This window comes from Typopeltis vanoorti, chromosome 4, assembly GCF_054136105.1.
Source record: "Typopeltis vanoorti isolate ZY-2024b chromosome 4, IOZ_Tvanoo_1.0, whole genome shotgun sequence".
Taxonomy (NCBI): domain Eukaryota; kingdom Metazoa; phylum Arthropoda; class Arachnida; order Uropygi; family Thelyphonidae; genus Typopeltis; species Typopeltis vanoorti.
Genome location: NC_143552.1, coordinates 114,207,126 through 114,231,788, shown reverse-complemented (window position 1 = coordinate 114,231,788; position 24,663 = coordinate 114,207,126). Strand labels below are relative to the sequence as shown.

Genomic DNA, 24,663 nt, shown 5'->3' with positions numbered 1-24,663 from the left:
CATTATATAAATCACAAATCTGCCCAGCAAATGCTGCTCTCACATTTGGAGTGGGGCTCCTTAAAGCATTTCTCAAAATGCTTACTCAATATAGAGGAGAGCAATTAGAGAGCAGTGACCCATCTCTCACCGACTCGCTCCCCTCACTTTCACATAGACGCTTGGTCTCTGCAATTTGTATATTCTATAAATATTTCCGTGGGAAATGTTTATAGAACATTTCCCACGGAAAGTGTGAAACAGCATCAATAATTCCCCCACTCTGTACTAAGCCCATTGGAACATGTACAGCTGCCGCCCAACATCCTTGCTACTGCAGTACTGTGAAACAGTCTTCCCCTGACGTATTTCCCAAGGAAAATAACATACAAGCTTTTAAATCAAATGTAAACAAGTTTCTCTTTTCCCAACCACTAACCATGTGTGGTACTAACGTACTATAGGTTGCCAACTTCTCGTATATGGGCCCAACATAAAAATAAAAAATAAAAAAACATGCTTTAGATTCCTTTACTTTAAAATCCAAAGTCTGGTTTAGATATGTTGACGATGGTTTCTCTATCTTGTCCCATGACCACCAGACATTAGACACTTTCCTCAGCCACCTAAACAAAGAACATAAATGCATACAATTCACAATTGAGATTTGAAGTCAGAATACACTTTCTTTTTTAGATACACGTCACACATCTTCCTTCTGGCAGTCTTTCTTCACTGTTTACCTGAAGCCTACACATACTGGCCAATATATACACATAAACTCCTACCACAACCCAACACAAAAACTAGGTGTCATAACTTACTAAAAAAAACGGGGCTTTGAAGATTTTCTCCAGTGAACAAGCACTTAAACATGAATTAAAAATTATCAGTAATACCTTCCTGAAGAATGGCTACAGCCAAATACTATCAACAAAATTCTTCACAAGACCTCACTTAAAAACAAAAATAAACTAGATTACAATAAAATTGTAACTATTCCATACATTAAATGGATATCAGATAAAATAAACAGAAAACTACAAAAATGCAGCCTTAATGCCACCTTAAATGCAAAATTAAAGAACTTATTCAACTCATCCAAGGATCCACTTCCTCCACTGGCCTACCCTCGAGTATACCGTATTCATTGCACCTGTAATTTTCCCTACATGGGTGAAACAGGATGCACAATTCCTATTCAAAAAAAGGTGGCACACACATTAAATTTAGTGACTGTGGTAAATCTGGCCTTTTTGATCATGCCCTGAATACTCTGCATCAGGGGTGTCCAGCCTTTTAGCTTCCCTGGGCCACATTGGAAGAAGACGAGTTGTTTTGGACCACACATAAAATACACTAACGATAGCTGATGAGCAAAAAAACATAGAATATATAGTTAAGTAATTTAAATTTCATTAATTCATGAATTTTTTATTATAAAAGTAAAAGACACAGTAACATGAAATTAGTGAGACGTTTGACATCGTTTTTGAGACACCAATGCTTCGATATTTGGTTCGATGGAAGTAGTTGCAATTCTGAGTGAGTTTGCAAGGTGATCATCAGATATTTTGGTTCTAGTTTTATTCTTCGTGTGCTTCATCCTTGAAAATAGCTGTTCACAAATGTAGGTGCTTCCAAATAGCGATGACATGAATAAGGCATGATTGTGAAGCGAGGGATATTTTTCTCTGGGAAGATATATCTTATAGAAGGCCAGTAAAGAGACATGATCAAATTTTTCTTTAAATTGAATGTCAGATTGTAGCTCTATGCATTCCATTTGAAAATTGGCAGTAATATGTTTATGTTGACTGAAAATGAAGTCGCAAATATACCAAAAGATTGATGATTTTTCCGGAAATCTTGAAACTTGTTCTCAAATTCCTGTATCAAATCGAAAAGCAAGGCTGCATATTTTTCATTGTTCACAGGACCGTGCATTTATGCATTTCGACATGTTTAGCCAACGTGTTGAACTGCATAAAATTGTTTGCCTTAATTTGAGATTGCCATAGTTTCATTTCGAACGCTGTTATAGTTTGAAACATTGTATTGATCATTACTATGATAACAAGCCAAAAGGCTATTATACCGCTGACATAAGTTAAGGTGGTAAATCCCGTATTATTCTACAGCCGGGTACGAAACTCGGATCGAAATCCTAGAGTTTCATGCCGAAAAAACTATCGGCGAGCCCAAGTATAAGTAATCACTTGGGTAGTACAACACCAGGGCAACTCGAAGCAAAGGTGGAGCAATTTTAACATAATGTAAAACGCAGCTCCTAGGAGATGTATTACTGTTTTACATTATGAGAAGAGGTCACTACCTAGACCGGTTTCAACCCTTTTTGAGGTCTCATCAGTGAGTAGGTAGACCTGGAATATCAAGGTTTTAAGTGAACCAAACTTACATATACCTCTACTAATGAATTGCTAAACCGGTGTACTTAAAAATTGTTATTACTATGATAACAAGCCAAAAGGCCTTTTGGCTTGTTATCGTAGTAATAACAAAAGGCCTTTTTTTATCAGGGCAAATTATATCTGCCACGCTTTCCATATGTTGCTTAATAAACTCACCATCAGCATACGGTTTTGATTTTTTTGCTATCAAGTTTGCAACCACATAACTAGCTTTTACAATAGAATCCGTTTCTGTTGTTATTTTAAAAAAAAATAACTTTGTTGAGATGATAGACTTTTTTTCAGTTCCACTATTTTGTCTTTATGATGCATTCCTTGATACGCACTAAATTTTGCACATGTTTTTGCGTGTAATGCCTTTTCAAATTGTAGTCTTTGAAAACTGGCACATATTCCCTTCAAATTTAGCAGATTGCCGTAGTATTTGCCTCGACAAAAAAAAGTAGTCATCTGTCCACTTTTCGTTGAACAATCTTCCTTCTATAATTTTTTTTTTTTTTGGTTCGTTTTCTTTGCAAACGCTATGGAAGCCATGCTGGAATTTAAAAAAAAAAAAATAGATTGAAAATTAGAAAGCAAAGTTTAATAATCACCCAATTGCCAAATTTTTACTACTAAAAAAATTACTCGCCAAATCACCACAAATACACGCAACGTCTGCACCTTTCTTCAGTGTCAACTCGACTGTTTACAATTGCACATTGAAAGCTGTACCAACGTACCCATGGCACTCATAGAAAGACATCTATTGCGTGGTAAAAGTAGGAAGCAAGAGCGCTAGTGCACCATTTATTATGTTGAGAAGTAACTACTTGCATGGGCGGCAATTTTGAATAAATACAATTTGAGAATGATTTTATGAATCTCTCATCTAAAGAACATGTTAAATTCAAAAATTTAATCGCTTATAAATTAATAGCATGTTAAAATTGTATTTGTAGTATTATTAATGGTATTTTTAGTCGCAATCTCATAAAGTTTGTAAGTTTACGATTTTTTGTTGGACCGCATTCATATCCGTCCTGGGCTGCATGCGGCCTGCGGGTTGGACAAGCCGGCATGGAAGGCATATATTCTATCCACATAACCTTTTCGTCTTAAGAGTTAATTATAAATTGGACTGTAAGTAATCCAATATCTGAATTCTAATATAACAACTCTGATGTTAAATTAGGACACCATTTTTGCTGTAATAAAATTATCTATATGAATTTGTTCTCTGATGATGATATAAATAGAATATAGCTTTGAAGTAGTTTTTTTTTTCTCCACTAGACATCAGGCCAGTAGAATAACAGTTGATCAAATCATTCTCTTTGACTTACTGTTTGAAATGTAATATAGCTTGTCTCTCTCTCTCTGTGTGTGTGTGCGTGTTCCAGATGATGATGATCGTAATATGAAGGTCAAAAAGTCGGGAAATTAAAGTAATTATTTCTAACACGGTTGTATTCTCCATGATTTGTCTGAAATGAATACTGATCACTGTGTAGCGCTAAAGGAAAGGTAAATAGCAGTGTAACAGTAAAGATTTTTTTTTTTTTATCAGTCACATGAGAGGTTGCAAGACCTGTAGCATATCATGTGCCACATGTTCAGATCATCAAGAAGAGAGACGTAACCGTTGTTTTTTAACAGCCGATGGTTGTTGTCTTTAAGAACAGCTGTGTGAGGAAAAAACTATTCCAAAGGTATGAAAGAGAAGCAGATAGCTGGACAGTGAATGAATGAATGCTAACCAACAACTGCTTACGTATTTATGGGTTTGAAGGAAAGTGATATCAACAAGTTCAGTTTAACTGAAAATATCTGCAGAAAAGACACAGTAGAAATAGTATATCTGTGAGATAGTGCTTGGAGTGACTTTGTAAGAGGTTACCAGTTAACTGAATTACCCTCTTATGAACTGCATCAAGCATTTTCAAAGTTTTTGGTGCACCATTCCATATGCGAGAACAGTATTCCAAGTTAGGATGCATTTTGGATTTGTAAAAGTGAGAATGTCTTGAGTGGAAAAGCACATCTAGTTTTTTGGATGCACAGGAGGTTAAGACTGTGATGGCCTTATACAGAAGACACCAGAGGTTTGTCCATGAGGAGATACCTGATCTTGTATGGAGATTTGGGTATTATCATATATAATGGGAGATGAAGTGCAGTCTTTCTTGTGTGAAATAAGGCTTTTGGTCTCATTAAAATTGACAGAGGTTGTCCTTGTCCCAAAGAAATATAGTGAGGAGATTGGTGTTTAGAAAACTGGTTGTGGAAGATCTAGTTTATGGGCATTGAAGATGAATAGATTGTATTGTGGATAGGATTTGAGGTTAATGTTAAAGGTCATATATGAATGACCTTATTAACTTATTAACAAGGAGGTGTGGTCAAACTTCTCCCTTTCTAGTTCATGTGGTCTAATATCATTAACAAAAAAAAAAAAAAATGTATTTTGTATTTTGGTAAGCAATTTTGTTTTTGAATGGTTTTATAAAGATTTAAAATTTGACCAAGAATATTTTTTACCGATTTTGTGTGAGTCAGAAGATGAAGTGTCTTTAAGGAAATTGTTTGATTTGTGTCCTTTGTAGGTCTGGAAGGGGGGTATTCAGGAAATGAAATGAAGAAATATGAATATGATGAACAACTTTCCTTGGTTATTCTTCCTGATACTTGCATTCCACTGCCTAATCCAGATTTGCCAGAAAAAGTGAGTAACATAATTATTCACTGAACTATGTTTGGTGACATTTAATCTGTTGCATTTAAAATTCATTATTGACCATATGTTTGGCTCTGTTAGGCTATTAAGTTTAGCATGTTCAGGTAAGATAAGGTTATTGATCATGATGGATTTTGATTATCTGGTAATGAGGATGGAGGGGTAGAACTGGACAATACAAGTTAATAAAATACAAACAACTGTTTGAATTTATAAGCCGGCCATCCGTGTGAATGCCTTTAGTTCATTACGAGAGTGTGCTGAAAAGTTGTGATAATCACCATGAAGGAATTGAGGTAGACCAATGTTTACCTAGATGTATGTGTTTCTATCTGTATGTATATTTTCAGTTAGATTTGAAATCTGTGGCTGTTCATGGAAATGAACAGCCACAGATTTATTAAACAGATTACAGTGTGAGGAATATAAGAAATATAGCAAGTACCACTAACCAGGACTTGTCAGGACTCATAGGGCATATTCTCACTTCCACACATAAAGTTGATTGGAAAAAAAGACTGATGTCACACACAAAAGAGATTTTGTATAGAAACAATGCACAAAGAACATTGTGCAGCGTTAATACATCATTCTGAAATGAAAAGGTTAACTGTTAATCTTTGTGGAGAGTAGTTTAGCTATACACTGCTCATCAGTGTTCTTAGTTTAGACTGTGCTATTCTATTACGGCCCATGCACATTCAGTGAAAATTCTTGAATAAAGAAATATTTTTATAAGTTATCCATGTTTATTTGTTTTCACATTATGAAATTGACTTTACTTCAATTAAAACAGATTACAGTGTTAGGCATTGTTTGTGGAAGATCTTGAGCCATGGAATATTGAGCAGTATTAAATGAGAATGAATAGCATGTATTATCTTCAAAACTATGCATAGGATTTGAAAGTCAGTAAAAGGTCATTTATTATATGGAGAAGCAGATAGGTGAAAGAGCTTTGAGAAACTCTTGCATTGCTGAGGAAGGCTGACAAGAGGAACAGAACTCTGAGCCAAACCTCAACTAACTGTCTAGAATGCTTGCAAGTTTCTCCAAACCTTTCAATGGCATGTGTCCATCAGCAGATGACAGACAAGAAACTCTACTATGGATCAAATAGCATTCTCTGTAATTGGTAGTAGTTTTATGAATTGTTGGGCACTCAAGTATGAAATTTCTTGATGTAATTCTCCATTGTTTTGAGGGAATCGAGCTGAAGAGAGCTGCTGAAGTTTGAGGGCATACTTTTTTGAATCAGCTTGCCCTCCCTGTTCTTTTTTTTTTTTTTTTTTTTGGAATGCTAAATATAAACTTTTTCCATGCCATCAGTTAGATGTACCAAAACAGCATAGAAATAATATAATAAGGGTGTTCCCAGATTTTGTACCGAATTATTGGAATTCATCATCATCAAATTCCTGACATTTACTCTCAAGGAGTGTACAGGATATGATAGTACTACATGAAAAATTTACATCATTACTAATTTCCTATTTACAATTTTCCTCTAAATCAGTCTGTTACCTGTCAAGACTCCAACATTATCAGATCTTAGACATTTTTTACTGTGTCAATTCACCTATATCTTGGTCTTCCTCTGGGTCTTTTTCCTGCCAACTGGACAGAGAACACTTGTTTTTGCTAATCTTTTCCTCTCCCATTCTGTTTAAGTGACCATACCACCTGAGATTAGCTCTGCTAATGCATTCCTGGATGCTGACAATGTCAAGTTCTTTCTTAATATCTTCGTTTTTAATATGATATTGCTATTGACGCCATCTGTTCATGCCCATAATCTTTCTCAGGACTCTCATATCTGCAGTTTCTAGTCTTTGGTCAAGTGTTTTACTTCTGACCCAGCTCTCAGATCCATAAGTCAAAACTGGTTTGAACATTGTCTTGTATACAGCTAATTTAGTGTTCCAACTTATTTCTCTCTTATTCCATATAAATTTTTTCAGTTGACTTCCTCCCATACCAGCTTTGTTGATTCTGTTGGCTATTTCCATATTTAATTTACCATCTTCATTAAAAATCATGCCTAAGTAGCTGAAATGTTTTACTTGTTCCACAGGTTCCCCGTTCACAACGCAGTTGACATTTTCAACAATTCTACTTATTTTCATCGTCTTTGTCTTTTTAATGCTGACCTTCCTACCATATCTATTACAACAGTTATTCAATTTAGTCAGGGAATCTTGCAGACTTGTAACGGATTTATTGAGAAGTATAACATCATCTGCATAAAGCAAAGAGCTGATATTAACATCTCCAATTTTGATATCAGGTTTAATACCACTTTCCTTCATAATATGATCCATATAGATAATGAATAACAGAGGAGATAATGTACATCCTTGTCTCACACCAGATTTAACATTAAACCGTCTTCCTGTACTTCAATTCTAACTGCTGACTTACAACTCAAATAAAGACTAAGTATTGCTTGATATAATGCCCCATTGACATCATATAACTAGCATTTTGAATAGCTTCTCTCTCTTTGCACCTTGTCATATGCCTTTTCCAGATCTACAAAACTTAAATACAGATCTTTGTTATATTTCCATGATTTCTCAACTATCTGTCGTAAAGTGAAAATCTGATCCTTGACAGCCTCTATTTTGCCTGAATCCAGCTTGTTTTTCACCAAGCTTCTCTTCCACAATCCTCAACTGTTTCTCAAATATACTTGCATATATCTTACCAGGAACACTCAGTAATAATGAAATGCCTCTGCAATTCTCACATTCAGTTTTATTTCCCTTTTTATATATGGGTACTATGAGAGCTCTACTCCAATCATCTGGAATTCGTCCCTCTGTCCAGGCCTTCTGAACTATGCAGTGTAGCCACTGTGTGACTTTTATACCTCCATACTTGAGCATTTCTGGTCGAATATCATCTACTCCTGCTGCCTTTCCACATTTCAGGATTTTGATAGCTTTTTCTACTTTAAGTATGGATACGTATTCCTGACTGCATGCCTGGTCAGTGTTTTTTTACCACTGTGCTGTTATCACTGCTCGTTTCATTCAGCAATTTTTTGAAGTAATTAGTCTATACTTCAAGTATATCTTTTTCTCCTGTTTTTATGTCATCTTTATCATCTCTAATTCCTTTTACAGTATACTCTTTCCTCCATTTGTGAACTTCTTCAGCCACCTCCAGAATATCTTACCACTCTTCTATGCTTTTGCCAAAGTCCTCCCATGACTTTTATTTAGCCAGTTTTACACAGAGTTTAGCTTAATTACATTAGTCTCTGTTCTAAGAGCACAAGCTGACTTATTTACCAGGAACTTTTGATATGCTTTCTTCTTTTCCTTCACTGCCTCTTTAACTTCCTGTGTCGACCATGGACTTCTGATTTTTCTATCCTTGCAGACAACCTTACCACATGCCTCGCTGGCTGTATCAATCAATGTTTTTTTCAGGATTTGCCACTGACTCTCCAATGTTTGGTTCCTGTTCTCAAACTTTTTCATTTTTTCTTGAATAATATTTGTGTATTTTAGTCTACAGTTCACATCTGAGAGCTGCTCAGCTTTTATTCACTTTAAAACTTTCTTACATATTCTTCTTTTCAATATGAAATTCAATTTATCCTGCTCAAGACTAAATGCCGATCAGTTCCAATTTCAAATCCTATGTACATGCCGGTGTCTTGCACCAGGGAAAAAACATCACTATTAACAATAACATAGTCAATGAGACTTTTCTTATTCCTTTCCTCTTCTTTCCATGTGAATTTGTGCACATTTTTATGTTGGAACATCGTGTTAGTAATAACCAGTTCATGTCCTGAGCAGAAATCTAACAGGTATTTACTATTGATTAGTAAATAATAATACTAATACAAATAATAAATATAATAATATAATATAAATAATAATACAAAACTAATAATAATAGTAAATACCCTAAATCGAAAGCCGTTTGACTTTCAATTTAGGGTATTTACTATTATTATTAGTTTTGCTCTTTTCTCCACATTTTCCCAAAATATTTTTGTATATCTGACAATCATTTCCTACTCTGCTAATTAGATCCCCAAGAAGGATAAACTTTTCCTTTTTCATTGTGTCAGTTGCTTTCTCTAAAGCCTCAAAAAATTCCTCCACGTCTACCTTAGTAGATCCTTCTGTGGGACCATAGGCACAAATAAGTCTCATTGTCCAGTTCCCCATTCTCATATTTGCCCACATCACTCTACTTGAGTCTGCCTAATATAAAAGGAGTAGCCATAATACTATGGCTACTCCTTTTGTATTCATACTTCTTTAATAGCCATAATACTATGGCTACTCCTTCATTGCCTGAATATAACATTTTGTATTTATTGCTCAGAAAGATCTTACCAGTTTTTGTCTTTTTTTGTTTCAGTCACTCCTATTATGTCAATCTGGTACTTTCCAATTCCTCAGCTAGATTCATTTCTTTGCCATTTGAGCTTCTTATGTTGATAGTACCAATCTTGAACTCTGGTGATGTTGAGTTGGGGTGGGTTTTAGGATTTGTTCCAGTAGCTGACTTTTTGCTGTTTATCCTGGTTCACACATAAAAAAAAACTCAGCCCACTTTGAAGCCAGTATAGTAAACCTCTCACTCCAACATACCAACATAATGGTCACTTTTCATGTGTCCTCCCTATTCACAAATGTCCCACTCAAAGATACCTTAGAGCTCATCCAAGCCAAATTTCCTCACAATATCTCAGCCCTATTTCAGTTCACAATGAACTCGGACTATTTTGTTTGGTAATGAAAATTCTATAAACAGATAGAGAGGGACAGCCATGGTCACCCCTGCCATCGCCAACTTCTTTATGGAGACTTTTGAAGAAAAAGCCTTAAACTCAGCCCCACAAACACAAAAACCCACTGTTTGGCTACGTTATGTTGATAATGTATTCATTATTTGGCCACATGGTTCAGATACAATCTACATCTTCTTAACACACTGAAACGACCAACACCCCCCCCAGAATCCAGTTCACCTTGGAAAAAGAAAAAATTACAATCTTCCTTTCCTAGGCACTCTGATTACATGCCTTTCTGGCTTTCTCTGTTTGCAGAAAACCAACCCATACAGGCACATACATCACCAGCAATTCCCCCCCCCCCCACAGCAATATGGGGTTATAGAAACCCTATATAACAGGCAAAATTAATCTGTTCAGATAACAATGCCTTAACCTCTGAACTAAACCTCATCCTTAACACTTTCTTAGCCAATGGCTACAATTCCCCACCCCCCCTTCATAACAAAGATTACACTAAATCTATCACCATCTGGGGCACCTCTGAAAAGTTAACTAAAATCCTAAAGAAATATGACCTGTTACAAACCATATAAGAAATTGGCATCCCTTATCTGCTCCACCAAAGACCAGCCACTTCCCTTAGATCTACCTGGAGTATACCAGGTCCCTTGCAGCTATAAACTGTCTTACTATGGCCAAAAGGCAGGACAGCTAATATCAGGATATCTGAACACAAAGACTACATCCGGTTTCACCAATATAGCCATTTTGGGCTTGGACCATGCTCTGGATACCTGCCACAGAATACGATGGAAGAAAGCCACTTTACTACACTGCAGCAAATATAAATACGAAAGATTATTCATGGAATCAGCCTCAGCTCTAAAAAAAACTTCCCAAACCTCAACAAATTTGGATGCATGCGACCTCCCCAAATTTGGGAAGCTTGCATATTAAGAAGATGAGAACATCAGCCTACAGCCAAGACAACCCAAAATATAGGAAATTTTGGGTTGTCTGAAACATTGCCAAAATATAGGAAGTTTATTGATTAAAGTTTACTTTTAATTAATATTTAGTATACGTTTTAATTTCCTGAAATAATTTAATAGTTTTGTGTATACTATGAGGAGAGGGGAAACTATCAGCAAGATCCACACTACATACCAAAAATTGTTAGACACTAAGACTGTTAGGTAGTGACTCTCCAAATAATATAAAAATAATGATAATTATTACCATAATAATAGAAATATATTCCAAAAAAAGTTTAGTTAATTTATTTCATAAATGATATTTTTATTATTATATGCATCATATTTTCCATGTGTGAAAGAATGTTAGCAAATGAATAACTTGCATGTTATTCATCATGAATAACCTGAAGAAAGAAACTACTATTACAAGTAATTTCTTCAATATGAAATATAAATAGGTAAAATTAAGCAATGAAACAAATGTTGAAGTCTGTTACACATCAACAAACAGCCAACAGTCTAGAATCAGTTTGGTTGTGCAGCATTGCTGTCATTTTTTTACACACCTTGAAATTGAATGAGTTCAAGTCTTGTAGTTTGCCTTCCTATTCTGTTGCTTACATCATATCCAAGGTTATGTTGTTCAGTTTAACGTTGAATGGAATTCTTAACTTCGTTTGACCTTACTTACAACAGTTTTCAGAGTGATCATGAAAAAAAAGATGGCATGCTTAGAGTACAGATATATCTTTTATCAGTTTTATCATGGTATGTTTAGATCCTTGATTTGTGTTCCATTTTGATTGATTTGCAATTTCTTGAATTTTTATTTGTTTTAATTTATTCTATGTTTAACCTACTTATGTATTGCTACCCACTTATAGTAATTGGATTGATACACTATGATGTCATATGCAATCTTTTTTTTTTTTTCATCATCTGACAGTTTAAGCTAGGATAGCTGTTTCACCTGATTGACATAAATAACACAAAAATAGAAAGATTAACAGTATTCTTTACTTTGAATGTCATCTTTGACATGTAAAGACCCTGTATAGCATACCAAGTGTTTGTTATGCCATTTTTTGAAAGATTTTTGCTTTTACAAAATTGACATCAATTCACTAATTTCATGAAGTTGCTGAACTGACGCTGTCAGTTAAATTTTCACCCATTGGTATAACAGGTGATATGTTTTTTTACAACCTTTGTGTGGGTGAAATTAGGTTAACTCTCATATATTTTAATGGAATATGTATATCAGACATATTTATAAAGAAACAATTATTAAAAGAAAATGATTCAAGATAGACAGATATAAACTCTTTGGTATACTAAAAAAAAAATCCACTTATCTATAAATTTATTAAAATCACTTTACGGCTTGTATGAGAAAAAAGTAATAAGTGTAAAAAGAGGCAAGAACAGAACAAACAGTTGAAGTAATGGAAGTACTTAGGCAGTTATGTTCCCTATTTTCAGTATTATTTGCTTTATATATGAATGAAATCAAAGATTGGAGGTTAACCACCAATGAAGGAATCCAAATAAAAAATACTTTTATCCTAAGATACCTTACGCTTTGTAGATGACCAAGTGATATTTGGAACAGCTGAGGACAATCTACAGAAAGCTGTGTTTAAACTGAATTCAGTAATAAAGCAATATAAGACATTTTCCTAAGGGAAAATAACTAAAACTGTGGAATTCAAAGGGAAAATGTCCATCTGAATTAAAATAACAATACAATAAAATAAGTCAATCATTTTAACTATTTGGACTATAAATAAGTTCCAGCAAAAATTTAGACATTTTTAGCAAAATTAACAAATTCTCCAAAGTAAATGGAATACGTGAAAGAGATAAAAGAATCACCGCAGTCTTGCATAACCAAATGTCCTCATATATTTTCATATATTTTGATTATGCAAGACTATATAAAAAGGAAAGAAGATGTACTGAAAAATTGAACCAACCAACAGTAATGATGATAATAGAAAAATATAGTGTCAAATGGAAAGTGCATCTAGATTGAATAACATATGATAGAATATCTAGGAAGATGATGAACTACAAACCAAAAGGACAAAGAAACAAATTTGCCATTTTGGTCTCAGTCCAGCATTTTATCAGTCTGCTGGACTGAGGCCAAAATGGCAACCTAGATTTGTAAAAGGAGGAAGGGGGGGGAAAAAAAATGGTTCAAGTTTTAATCACTATGATTTTCAGGAGATATTTGCATTGAGTTGAGTCACTGGCTTCTTTTATTACAAGAATCATCAGAGCTAAAATTCAACTGATTGTTATCTGTTTCCAGGTTGAATATTATTATTATAAAAATCTCCATGGAGTCAAAGACTCATTGTGGGAGGTCCACTGTTATACATACAGTTTTTCATACTGCGCCTTAAATATATTCACTGTCTCCATGCTCACCACACTCTTGGGCAATGCATTCCAATCACTCACCGCTCTCCATGCAAAAGACCTGCTCCTCACTGCCTTGCTCACACTTTCCTTATACAGCTTCCAGGGATGACCTCTTGTTCTCTTCCTCTTTTCACCCAATCTGTGCAAAACCTCCCTGAGTATTATTAATATGAATATTAATCTGGTAATAACCTCTTAACAGCTTATGTCTCAATCATATCCCCTCTCCTCCTTCTATCCACCAATTTCTGCCAATTGCATTTTGTTAATCTGTTTTCATACTCAACATTCCAGAGACCAGAAACCACCTTAGTCAATCGTCTCTGAACTTTTTCCAATGCATCTTCATCTTTTTGAAAAACAGGCGACCAAATTTTGTCATAGTAATCCGTGTGTGGCCTGATCAAAGCTTTATATGAAGGAACCATAACATTCTCACTTGTCAGTGCCCTCAGTATCATTCCCATTATCTGCTGTGTTGTCCCCACAATTTTAGTAACATGCCCCCAAAATTTTAGGTCCTTGTCTACAATCACTCCCTGATCTCTCATCTCCTCTACCTTTTCCAAGATATTTCCACTGATTGTGTACTCTACATCTCATCTCTGCTTCCCAAATTTCAAAACCTTACTGTTCAACACTAAATTGGTATCTCCACTCATTTACCCACTCAGCCAGTGTATTCAAGTCCTCTTGCAAAGCTACAGCATCTGCTCTACTCCTGATAGCTCTCCCCAACTTTGCATCATCTGCAAATAACTGGATATCACCATTCAGACCTCTCCAAATATTATTTACATACAAATTAAACGGCAATGGACCCAACACAGACCCTTGGGATACACCACTGGCAACTTTCCTCTTCTGAGATATCGCTCCTCCATAGACAACTTGCTGATACCTATCAGACAGCCAATCTCCAGTCCAGCAAACTAACCTACTGTTCAGCCCCATCTGTTCCAATTTAATTACCCTTGTCATGTGGCAATTTATCAAACGCCTTTTGCAAAATCTAAATATACTGCTGTATATGCAACACCCTTATCCAATGCATTTGTCACTTTATTATAAAAAGTAAGCAGATTGCTAAAGCACAATCTTCCTTTAGTAAATCCACATTGGCCGCCAAAGAGTATTTTTCTGTTGTCAACCCAAATCTGAATCTTGGTCCTAACTAACTTCTCTAATACCTTAACCACAACTCCAGACACACATAGACTGGTCTCTAATTCAAAGCTCTACTCTTATCACCTCCATTATGAATTGGATCAATTTTACCCTCTTTCCACTCCTTTGGAACTTGACCCAGTAAAAGACTCATGTTGAAAAGATATGTAAAAGCTGTTGTTAACTCTCTGGAACATTCCCTCAAAATATGTGGTGAAATAGCATCAAGTCGCACAGCCTTATTTACATCAAGTCTATTCAATTCCTCATATACCTTCTGTTCACTTACTAACAGTTCCTCCTCCTCTTTTCCCACTGCTTTCAAGTTCTGCATGATGTCACATTTATAAGAATGAAATACCTTTATAAATTGCTCATTAAAGATCTCAACTGTGGTTATCATTCCTTCGTTTTCACCACTCAATCCCATCTTACCATAATCATTCTTTCTTGTACTGGCCACATATCGAAAAAACCTTGTTTTTGGCTGCTTTAGCTAACTGCTGCTCATGCTGCACTTTTGCTACCCTTATCAAGCGAGTCATCTTCCTCGCCTGTTCTTTCTACTCCTCATGCAACTGGCTGTTATAACTACTCATATTGTGTTTCTTCCATAATACCTTCTTCTTCCAGATTGCATACCTTATCTCTTGATTCATCCATTTCACACCTGCTCTGTTTACACTCTTAACCTTTGGAATACATTCTGATATTACCTCCAGCAAATAGTCCTTGAGTAGTGCCCAACCAGTATTAATGTCCTTTCCATCCGGTTCCTCTTTCCAGTTTATTATCGCAAGCTGTTTCCTGAGCTTTTCATAATTACCAGTTATCATTCCGCATATATCCCTTTCTAACGGATGTCCTTGAATGACTGGTTACCCTGCAAGTGATCACCTCATGGTCATTCTCACCAACTGGTGGAAGATTTGACACCACATTTATAATAACATCATCTGATAAGATGATCAAATCCAATACCCTTGATCCTCATGTACCCTCTGTTATGTACTGCCTAAGGTAATTGTCTTTCGAAAACTCCATAAATTCATTTTCTTTACCCCCAGATGCAGTCTCTTGATTCCAGTTTATATTACCATAATTAAAGTCTCCCATAATGATCACTCGTTTCTTGCTAGCTAGGCCAATTTGCCTATACATTCTCGTTACCCTCCATATTACCAGGTCTGTAGCAACACCCAACTATATATTTCATCCTGTTTACTCTACCTCAAAACCGTGGCCATTATTTGCACCTTGCAAATCCACCTTAGATGGGCACAACTCATCTGCTACCATTAACAGTGCTCCTCCCTTTCTTCCCTGTCTGTCTTCACGAAAAATATCATATCCGTTCATCTCTATTCTTGTCAGGATGTCAGTGTCATCTAACCATGTCTTGCTTATACCAACGATTTTGGATCGAATAAACTCAAGCAAAGCAACAACAATTTCATTCCCCTTATTTCGAATACTTCTAGCATTAGTAAATAAAACATAAGAAATCATTACTGGTTCTACAAGTCCTACGAACATCACTTCTCCAATGTGACTCTTCCAATACCTTTCCCAGCCCCTTCCTCTATATTACTACCAATTCTACAACTTTTCTCACACCCAAACTCTCCCATCCCAGGCCATCTCAATCTCTGTTTGCCCACTCACACATTCACCTCTGAATCCAGCATCCACATATTTTATAAAATGTCTCCCAATCCACCCTGACTCCTCTCCCCATTTCCTTGTGTTGTGCTTCCACTCTCCTTAATAATCTCCTTATATCCAATCTGGCATTTTCCTTGTTCCTATCCAAATCATTTGTCCCTCCTACAACCACCAACTCTTGTGCTTTCTTATTCCTCCTTCCAACGCTTCAATCACTCTTTCCATTCTACTACCAGGAAAACAAACCTTATGCACCTTCTCATTCACCACACCTCTAATAATAGAATCTCCATATTTAATGACTTCCCATTTCCCTGTTCGTGTTGTGCTTCCACCCTCTCATTTACTTCATTCATGATATTCACCTCTCCATTTGCAAGTGAGCAAATACCTCTCTCTACCCTGCTTTTTTTTTTTTCCCCCATATAACCTCGCACCACCTCAGATCTATTCATTACAGTCATTACCTCTCCTGCCAGCAACAATCTCTGTAGCCGATTCACACCAAAACCATTTAAATTTTAAATGCAGCCCATCTGCATTTAAATGGTTTTGACCCAGTTTTGCTACCCTTATGCTCTCTTATTCCTCCTGTCCAACGCTTCAATCACTGTCTCCATTCTACCAGCAGGAAAACAAATCTTATGCACCTTCTCATTCACCACACCTCTAATAATAGAATCTGAATTTGAGGGACAGATGAAATACAATTCCATCCATCCCTCAAATTCCTCTCACACACATTCACAAAATGCACTCCATTCTCCTCACATAACTGCACTAACATATCATTCATAATCTTTGCTCGCTTCCTCAATTCATCACTATTATACCTTGGCAACACACTGACTACCTTTCGTACCACACTGTTATCTTTTACTCTTCTTAATAATCTCCTTATATCCAGTCTGGCATTTTTCTTGTTCCCATCCAAATCATTTGTCCCTCCTACAACCACCAACTCTTGTGCTCTCTTATTCCTCCTATCCAATGCTTCAATCACTCTCTCCATTCTACTACCAGGAAAACAAACCTTATGCACCTTCTCATTCATCACACCTCTAATAATAGAATCTCCATAGAGAGAGCCACTCTCGAATCATTCGTTACATCTTTCACATGGCCATCTTTCCTTCTATTCTTTTTCACTCTTCCATGTATGTCCGTAATTTTTTTCATTTCATTTTGCATGCAGTTCATCTCTTGCCTCATCATCATCAACTCTACATTCGTGTTAGGATCCAATATATGATAACAGGAAACTTCATGTCTGACATTTTCATGTAATTTCATATTATGTCTTTGATTATTTTTGATTGTGCATCATCTTCAGCAGACCTGACACTGATGTTCTGATAAGGATATCCAAGGATAATTACCTGACTCATGTATCTTCTTCTGAGCAGTATTCTGATCTTATAGTGGAAGCTGCTGATCATGTATTTTATGAATGCTTGGCATAACAGAAGTAGGCCTGGACGTATCCCAAGACATAAACATCATGGAACTACTATCTTGATGTGAAGAACTGGCAAAAGATAAAACTGCAGCTCCATATAATAAGAGTGAAACACCAGGTTCGATATCTTTTATCATACTTTGTGCAACTTGACAAGAAGTAGATAATGCAGGTGACACAGAACAAGGAACTAATATTTGGCCATCTCCACTTAGCCCTGATTCTGTGGTATTTGAATGAGTTTTGATTAACTCAACAGTATTAAGAGTAGGCATCATATTCATTACTGGGATTAACATTGGATCTTGGAGCAAACTGTCAAAAGATGTTGTCACCGCCTGTGATTCCTCCATTCCTATTATTGTATCTTCACTTTGTTGCGATCCAACATTGAACTCTGTATCTCTGTATAGATGGAAGTAAGTTCTGAGTTGAACTAGGATATATATTTGAATGAAGAACAGAAATCTCACTTAATGGATAATCAGTTGCTGACAGTTTTAAGCTTCTTTCACTTGTGAACACCTTTATTGGCTTGTTGGTATCTTCTGGTGTGTTTAATTCATTTATTTTTGATGACACATTGGTCTTCATGCCTTTTCTGTTAGAACCACGAAGATATCTACTCTGAGGTCTTCCTCTTTTCCTCTTAATTAACGGTGGCAATTCTGTGCTGTGTTTTTTTTTGGTTGCACCTCAGCAAGTAACAAGGCCTGGTTACTTGGGTCATGTTCACTCTTCTCTTGAATATCAATATTGGAAGTATCCCAATGTGCAACCTCTGTACAGATCTCAACATTCAGGCTTTTAGCAGCACTAAGTTGCAAAGCAAGTTGGTCCTGCAAAATGATCACTTCCCCTTTGTACATAAAATCTATTATCATTTTTAAATCTGGGTATTTTATATCTTTGAGAATAACAACTGGATTTTCAAGAAATATGCCATAAAAGAAAGAACTGCAGGTAGACAGCACTATTTTGTGTGCTTTAAGTCTCTTACCTTCACATACTAAAGTCACATCTACAAAAGTTTCAGCAAAAATAATTCATTAAAACCAGTTAATACATTGACATCGTGATTATTCCTTCTTAAACAGATTTGCTGAGCTTCGTCTTCATAATCTAGTAACAATTTTTTCTTTCTTTTTTTAAGTTAACCAATAACAAATTGTAAAAATGCAACTAGCACCTAAATAGTTATGTCTTTACCAGCAATACAATGGTAGTCATACACGTGTAAATTAGGCCTAACTCGATGCATATACAGTGGAACCTCGGTTGTCGAACAACTCTCATCTCGAACAAATTGGTTCCCAAACATATTTTCCGAACAGGCAAACTGGCAACGTGTTCTGCGGACTGAGATTATGGCAGGAAAGCGTCAGTTATGCCGTAGCCTACGCTCAGTGCAAACACCTGCTGGAATTTCTGGAGAATTAATTAATTTAAGATGACACCTATTGTGTATTATTATTATTATTATTATAAGGTGCCTCCATGGAATCAAAACTCATCGCAGGAGACCCAACATTGCATACTAATCATTATTCACACATACCTGTCATACTTCCCCTTAAACTCATTCGCATTCTTGAATTTGCAGTGCCTTTTCTTGATTTTCTTTGTGTTTTATAGGTTTTTTTTAATAAATTATTATTAAATAAGTCACCATGGGGTCGAAGAAGAAGAATAGTGATAGCAGCAAAGCGAAAAGAAAAGTTGTTAGAACCAAGATAGAAGCGAAAAAAGAAATCATATCCAAAATGAAAATGGCATTCTTGTCTCGGATCTTGCTATATGCAGTTCGGTATGGCGAAATCAACGATGTGTGCAATACTCAAAAATAAAGAGGCGATCAATTTTCGTCTATATTTTATCTATTTATTGTGTTTATTCTTTTTTGTGTAAGATTCTATGCATTTTTATTGTTTTTGTATACAATTTTATGCATGAATGAAGTACTGTTATAAAGGTTTAAATAAGTAATCATCGGGGGTTTGAGAACGAATTAATCCATTTTACATTAATTCTTATGGGAAAATAGTTTCAGTTCAAAAGATATATTTCGGTGATTACACCACATTTTTTATTATTCAGTTATACAAAATACTGAAATAATAGTTCCCGACAAGTTTCGTAAATCGTAGGATTTACATCTTAGTATAACTTAAAGTTTAAACAAGAGAATTAATAAATACAAATCATAACCGTCTGGCTATTCATAAACTCAAATAACAGAATGCAGATATAAAACGTTATTGACGTTGAACAATACTGGAAGATGTCACGTGCTCTTGTTCTCGTTCATACAGTCCGAGCTCAGATTGAGGTAGATTTTTTATTAGAGCTGACCACACTTGATGGAGAATTAAACCTTGATTTTTATTGCATTGGGTTGGGTTTTTTAGCATATTAGCAGCTTCTTTAAATTTTCTTATATAACTGTTGTTTTCTATGTATGACATCGTCGTTTTTTGCCAGAGTACGTCGTGTCCAGTGGAAGTGTTATAGAAAGCAAGACCCGTTTTTTGTTCTCTTTTGTATTGTATGTCTTTTTGGTGTTCAGCCATGTGTATTTCTCCAGATCTTACTGCCTGTCCTACATAGCAAATCCTGCAAGAGCAATGGATTTTGTAGACTCCTGGTTTTTTAAGAGGATGATGAGGTGGTTTTGGTGGATGTAGGAATCTTGAGATTTTTTCCATAGGAAGGAAGGCTACTTTTATGTTGTTTGTTCATTAATTTGGCTAGCTTATCTGTAACATTTTTGATATAAGGAAGGGAGATTGTGTTTTTGTAATCCTGTTTTATTGTGTTGTTAGTTGGAAACATTTTAAGGATTCTCTTGATGGTTTTTGTTTCATATCCATTCTGTTGGAGGATTTGTGTTACATATTTTAATTCTTCATTACATCGTTCTTGTGTGCTGGAGATATTGTATGCTCTGTCTCGAAGAGTTTTAATTAAGCTTATTTTTTGTGAAGGATGGTGGTGTGAGGTTGCATTTAGAAATCTTCCAGTGTTTGTCGGCTTCCTATATACTGAGAAGGAGAGTTTACTTCATTAACTTCTAATAGAATATCCAGAAAAGGAAGTTTTTTATTTTCTTCTTCTTCTAAAGTGAATTTTATGGCAACCTCACACCACCATCCTTCACAAAAAATAAGCTTAATTAAAACTCTTCGAGACAGAGCATACAATATCTCCAGCACACAAGAATGTTATAATGAAGAACTAAAATACTTAACACAAATCCTCCAACAGAATGGATATGAAACAAAGACCATCAAGAGAATCCTTAAAATGCCTCCAACTAACAACACAATAAAACAGCATTACAAAAACGCAATCTCCCTTCCTTATATCAAAAATGTTACAGATAAGCTAGCCAAATTAATGAACAAACACAGTATAAAAGTAGCCTTCCTTTCTATGGAAAAAAATCTCAAGATTCCTACATTCACCAAAACCACCTCATCATCCTCTTAAAAAACCAGGAGTCTACAAAATCCATTGCTCTTGCGGGATTTGCTATGTAGGACAGACGGTAAGATCTGGAGAAATATGCATGACTGAACACCAAAAAGACGTACAATACAAAAGAGAACAAAAAAGGTCTTGCTTTCCATACCACTTCCACTGGACACGATATACTCTGGCAAAATACGACGATGTCATACATAGAAAACAACAGTTATATAAGAAAATTTAAAGAAGCTGTTAATATGCTAAAAACCCAACCCAATGCAATAAAAATCAAGGTTTAATTCTCCATCAAGTGTGGTCAGCTCTAATAAAAAATCTACCTCACTCTGAGCTCAGACTGTATGAACGAGAATAAGAACAAGTGACATCGTCCAGTATTGTTCAACGTCAATAACGTTTTGTATCTGCATTCTGTTATTTGAGTTTATGAATAGCCAGACGGTTATGATTTGTATTTATTAATTCTCTTGTTTAAACTTTAAGTTATGCTAAGATGTAAATCCTACGATTTACGAAACTTGTTGGGAACTATTATTTCAGTATTTTGTATAACTGAATAATAAAAAATGTGGTATAATCACTGAAATATATCTTTTGAACCAATTAGCCACAGAAGTCTATGCCTGCAAATGGTTTCAGTTTTCAAACAAATCAGTTTCTGAACAGCCTATAGGAACAAATTATGTTCGACAACCATGGTTCCACTGTACGAAACTCCAATCAATGAAAAATCACACCACATTAATGACTTTATTTATCCTAAGAATATCTGATCACACACATATACCATCAATATAATTCAACTTCTGCACAAACTAATAATGTAAACACAAGAATTGAAAATTATCCGACATTAACTAAAATGCTTTTACTGAGTGTAATATACTTTATATTGTTTAATTGGTTGAATATTGTTGAACTAGTTTTATTTCATAAAGATTTAAAGCAGGGGATAGCGTTTCATCTTTAAAAAAAATTAATTTAAAAAAAAATCTGTTTCTTTTCCTCCTCCCTCCCTTTGCAGGTTTGGTTAACTGACTTGATCAAATATGGAATTAGGGATATATTAAGTTGCTTAAGGTTTCCTGTAAATGTCTTATAATGAGAGTGTTTGTCAAACATATTGCATTATATGCTTATTTAAATTTGAAACAGCTGTTTCTTATAGCAGTGTAAGAAACTATTAAATTATATATTTGTCTGTAAAGAGTTGAATGTTTTCTGTTGATTTTTTGTTTCAGAATATTTTGCCACTTTTCCTGCTATTTATCTTCTGTATTTTTATCATAGCTTTCCCTGTCTTTCTTATTGCTTGGGAATTTCCATATGCTTTCTTCTTTTCTAAGACCAACTTTTTAACTTCCTGAGTCCAATATTGAGTTCATTTTCTTTCCTTGCAGACAACTTCACCACATACTTTCCTGGCTGAATCAGTCAGAGTTTGCCACTGTGTCTCCTAGATTTAATTATCTTCAAACATTCATTTTTTTCTTCAGAAATATTTGTATTCTTTAAAACTTTCCTACACACTTCAATGTGATATTTAGTTTTATCCTGCTCAAAACTAATGACGATCACTTCCTATTTGAAATCCTCTGTATACTCTTGTATCCTGAACCAGTGTGAAGATATTGCTGTTAACTATCACAATCAATGAGAGGTTTCTTATTTCTTATGTCTTCTCTCCATGTGAATTTGTGCACATCTTTGTTGGAACTGATAGACTAGTCCAGCGTTTCCCAAATTTTTCCTATGACGGAACACTTCACAAATCATGAAATTTTTAACAGAACACCTTGGTTAGAGTTGCTGCATTTAAAACCATTCCAGACTCATATTAATATTAATTTTGATAATTTTTCACAGAACACTTATTCACTTTCTGCAGAACACTGGTGTTCCACGGAATGAACCGACTAGTCCATGTCTTGAATAGAAGGCCCATTGGTACTTACCATTATTATTAACTTCATACTTTTCTCCAGATTTTCCCAAAACATTTCTATATGTCTGGTATTCCTTTCTTATTCTGCTGTTTAGATCTTCAAAAAGGATCAACTTTTTCTTTGTGTAAGCTGCCTTCTCTATTGGATTGAAAAATTCTTTCACTTCTTCCTAATTAGAACTTTTTATGGGATGATACATGGAAATAAGTCTCGTTGTCCAGTTTCCCCATATCATACCTCTGTTCCAACCAGTCTTTCCCTTCAGCTGAACTCTCTTTTATTCGCTAGATCTTCCAAATGCAATTGTCCAGTGGTTACAATGCCAAAAAGATTTAAATTGATTGTTTCTCCCACCTCCTCACATCCCTCTCAATGTACAAACTATGATAATGCTATTACTATTCTCTATATCCAGGGCACTTCAGAAAAAATAGCCAGAACTCTAAAAGAACAAATATTATCTTAATAAATATGGTTGTGTTCAACTTCCAAGCTTTAACTCTTAGACCTCTCATAGGTCTTTAGGCTTCGTCTAAGTTTTTTCCACTTATTCTTTTGAATGTGTTTGTGCTTTTACAATTTGAAAATAGTATCCTTGATGATGTCTCTGTGACAGAGCAGAAATATAGGATCCATTAAACTTGTGTTTAATCGTTTCTTTGTGCTATATTCATTCCATAAACCTAATAATGAACTTATATACCATGCAAGATTATATTGAACAAGGTTACATTTTTTATTCAAATAAAATCTGTTTTAATCCTACATTTTTTAATTGTAAAAATTCTCTTAAACATGAACAGTCTACAAAGAGACATTAAACAACAGGTATCCGAGAAGTTGATGATATCATTGCTTTAGATAGCACTGAGATTGAGAACAATATTAATTGTTTGAGGGCTTAACAACAGTAACGACTATTCTAACAAGTCAAAATATGGAGCAAGCAATTTTTCAGACATGCTTGCTCTATATTTTGACTTGATCAACTTTGTGTTTTATGGACATCAAGAATGGTGTAATCACTTTTATTGTCTTAATATCTTGGGAAATATTGATTTAATTGTTATATCATCCCCTCTGATGCCTTCATTGTTAAGTGGTTTCGTCATGCACCACTTGCTTGAAAAGAGATCTATGGTCAAATTCTACTTGAGAGAGTTTTATAATAAGGCTGTGTTCGCTGGTCTTAGATGAAGGTGAAAGGGTTTCTGATTTCATCCGTGAGTTCTTCTTCTTGCAAGATAGCCAAAACTGGCCTGAAAAACACATGTACAGTTAAGAGACATATGATACTCTTTTTTTATATCCATAAACAGACTTACCGATAATTCATACAACCCAATCTGTCTTTGTAACTGCTGTTAATGTAAAAGCTGAGACAGTCGATGTTGAATGCCGAGCATATTGTGGAAATTGCTGACAACATCCAACAGTAGAAACTTTTTGAAGCTATTCTGTAAGCATTTTACTATTGCCCTTGATTAGTGATCTGAGTGATTCTGATATCTTTAGTGTTTCCTGCACATTTATTGCATATCTGCTTCTTTGTGTATACACATGGCTTGCATTATTCATTACTTTTTTTTTAATGAAGTATCTGAATATGTGATTTTTTTTTCCCTTTTCACCTGTTGTGGT

At 35.2% G+C, this 24,663-nt stretch overlaps 1 protein-coding gene across 2 annotated transcripts in view; it reads left to right on the top strand.

Annotated features, from left to right (window-relative positions):
- The window catches only part of Usp5 (ubiquitin specific protease 5), a 362,226-nt gene that overhangs the window by 56,504 nt on the left and 281,059 nt on the right, over nucleotides 1-24,663 (top strand). For both annotated transcript variants that reach the window (XM_090391427.1, XM_090391426.1), the window contains exon 4: nucleotides 4,997-5,115. In XM_090391427.1, the coding sequence (XP_090247553.1) occupies nucleotides 4,997-5,115 (119 nt within the window). The remainder of the gene's footprint in view (nucleotides 1-4,996; nucleotides 5,116-24,663) is intronic.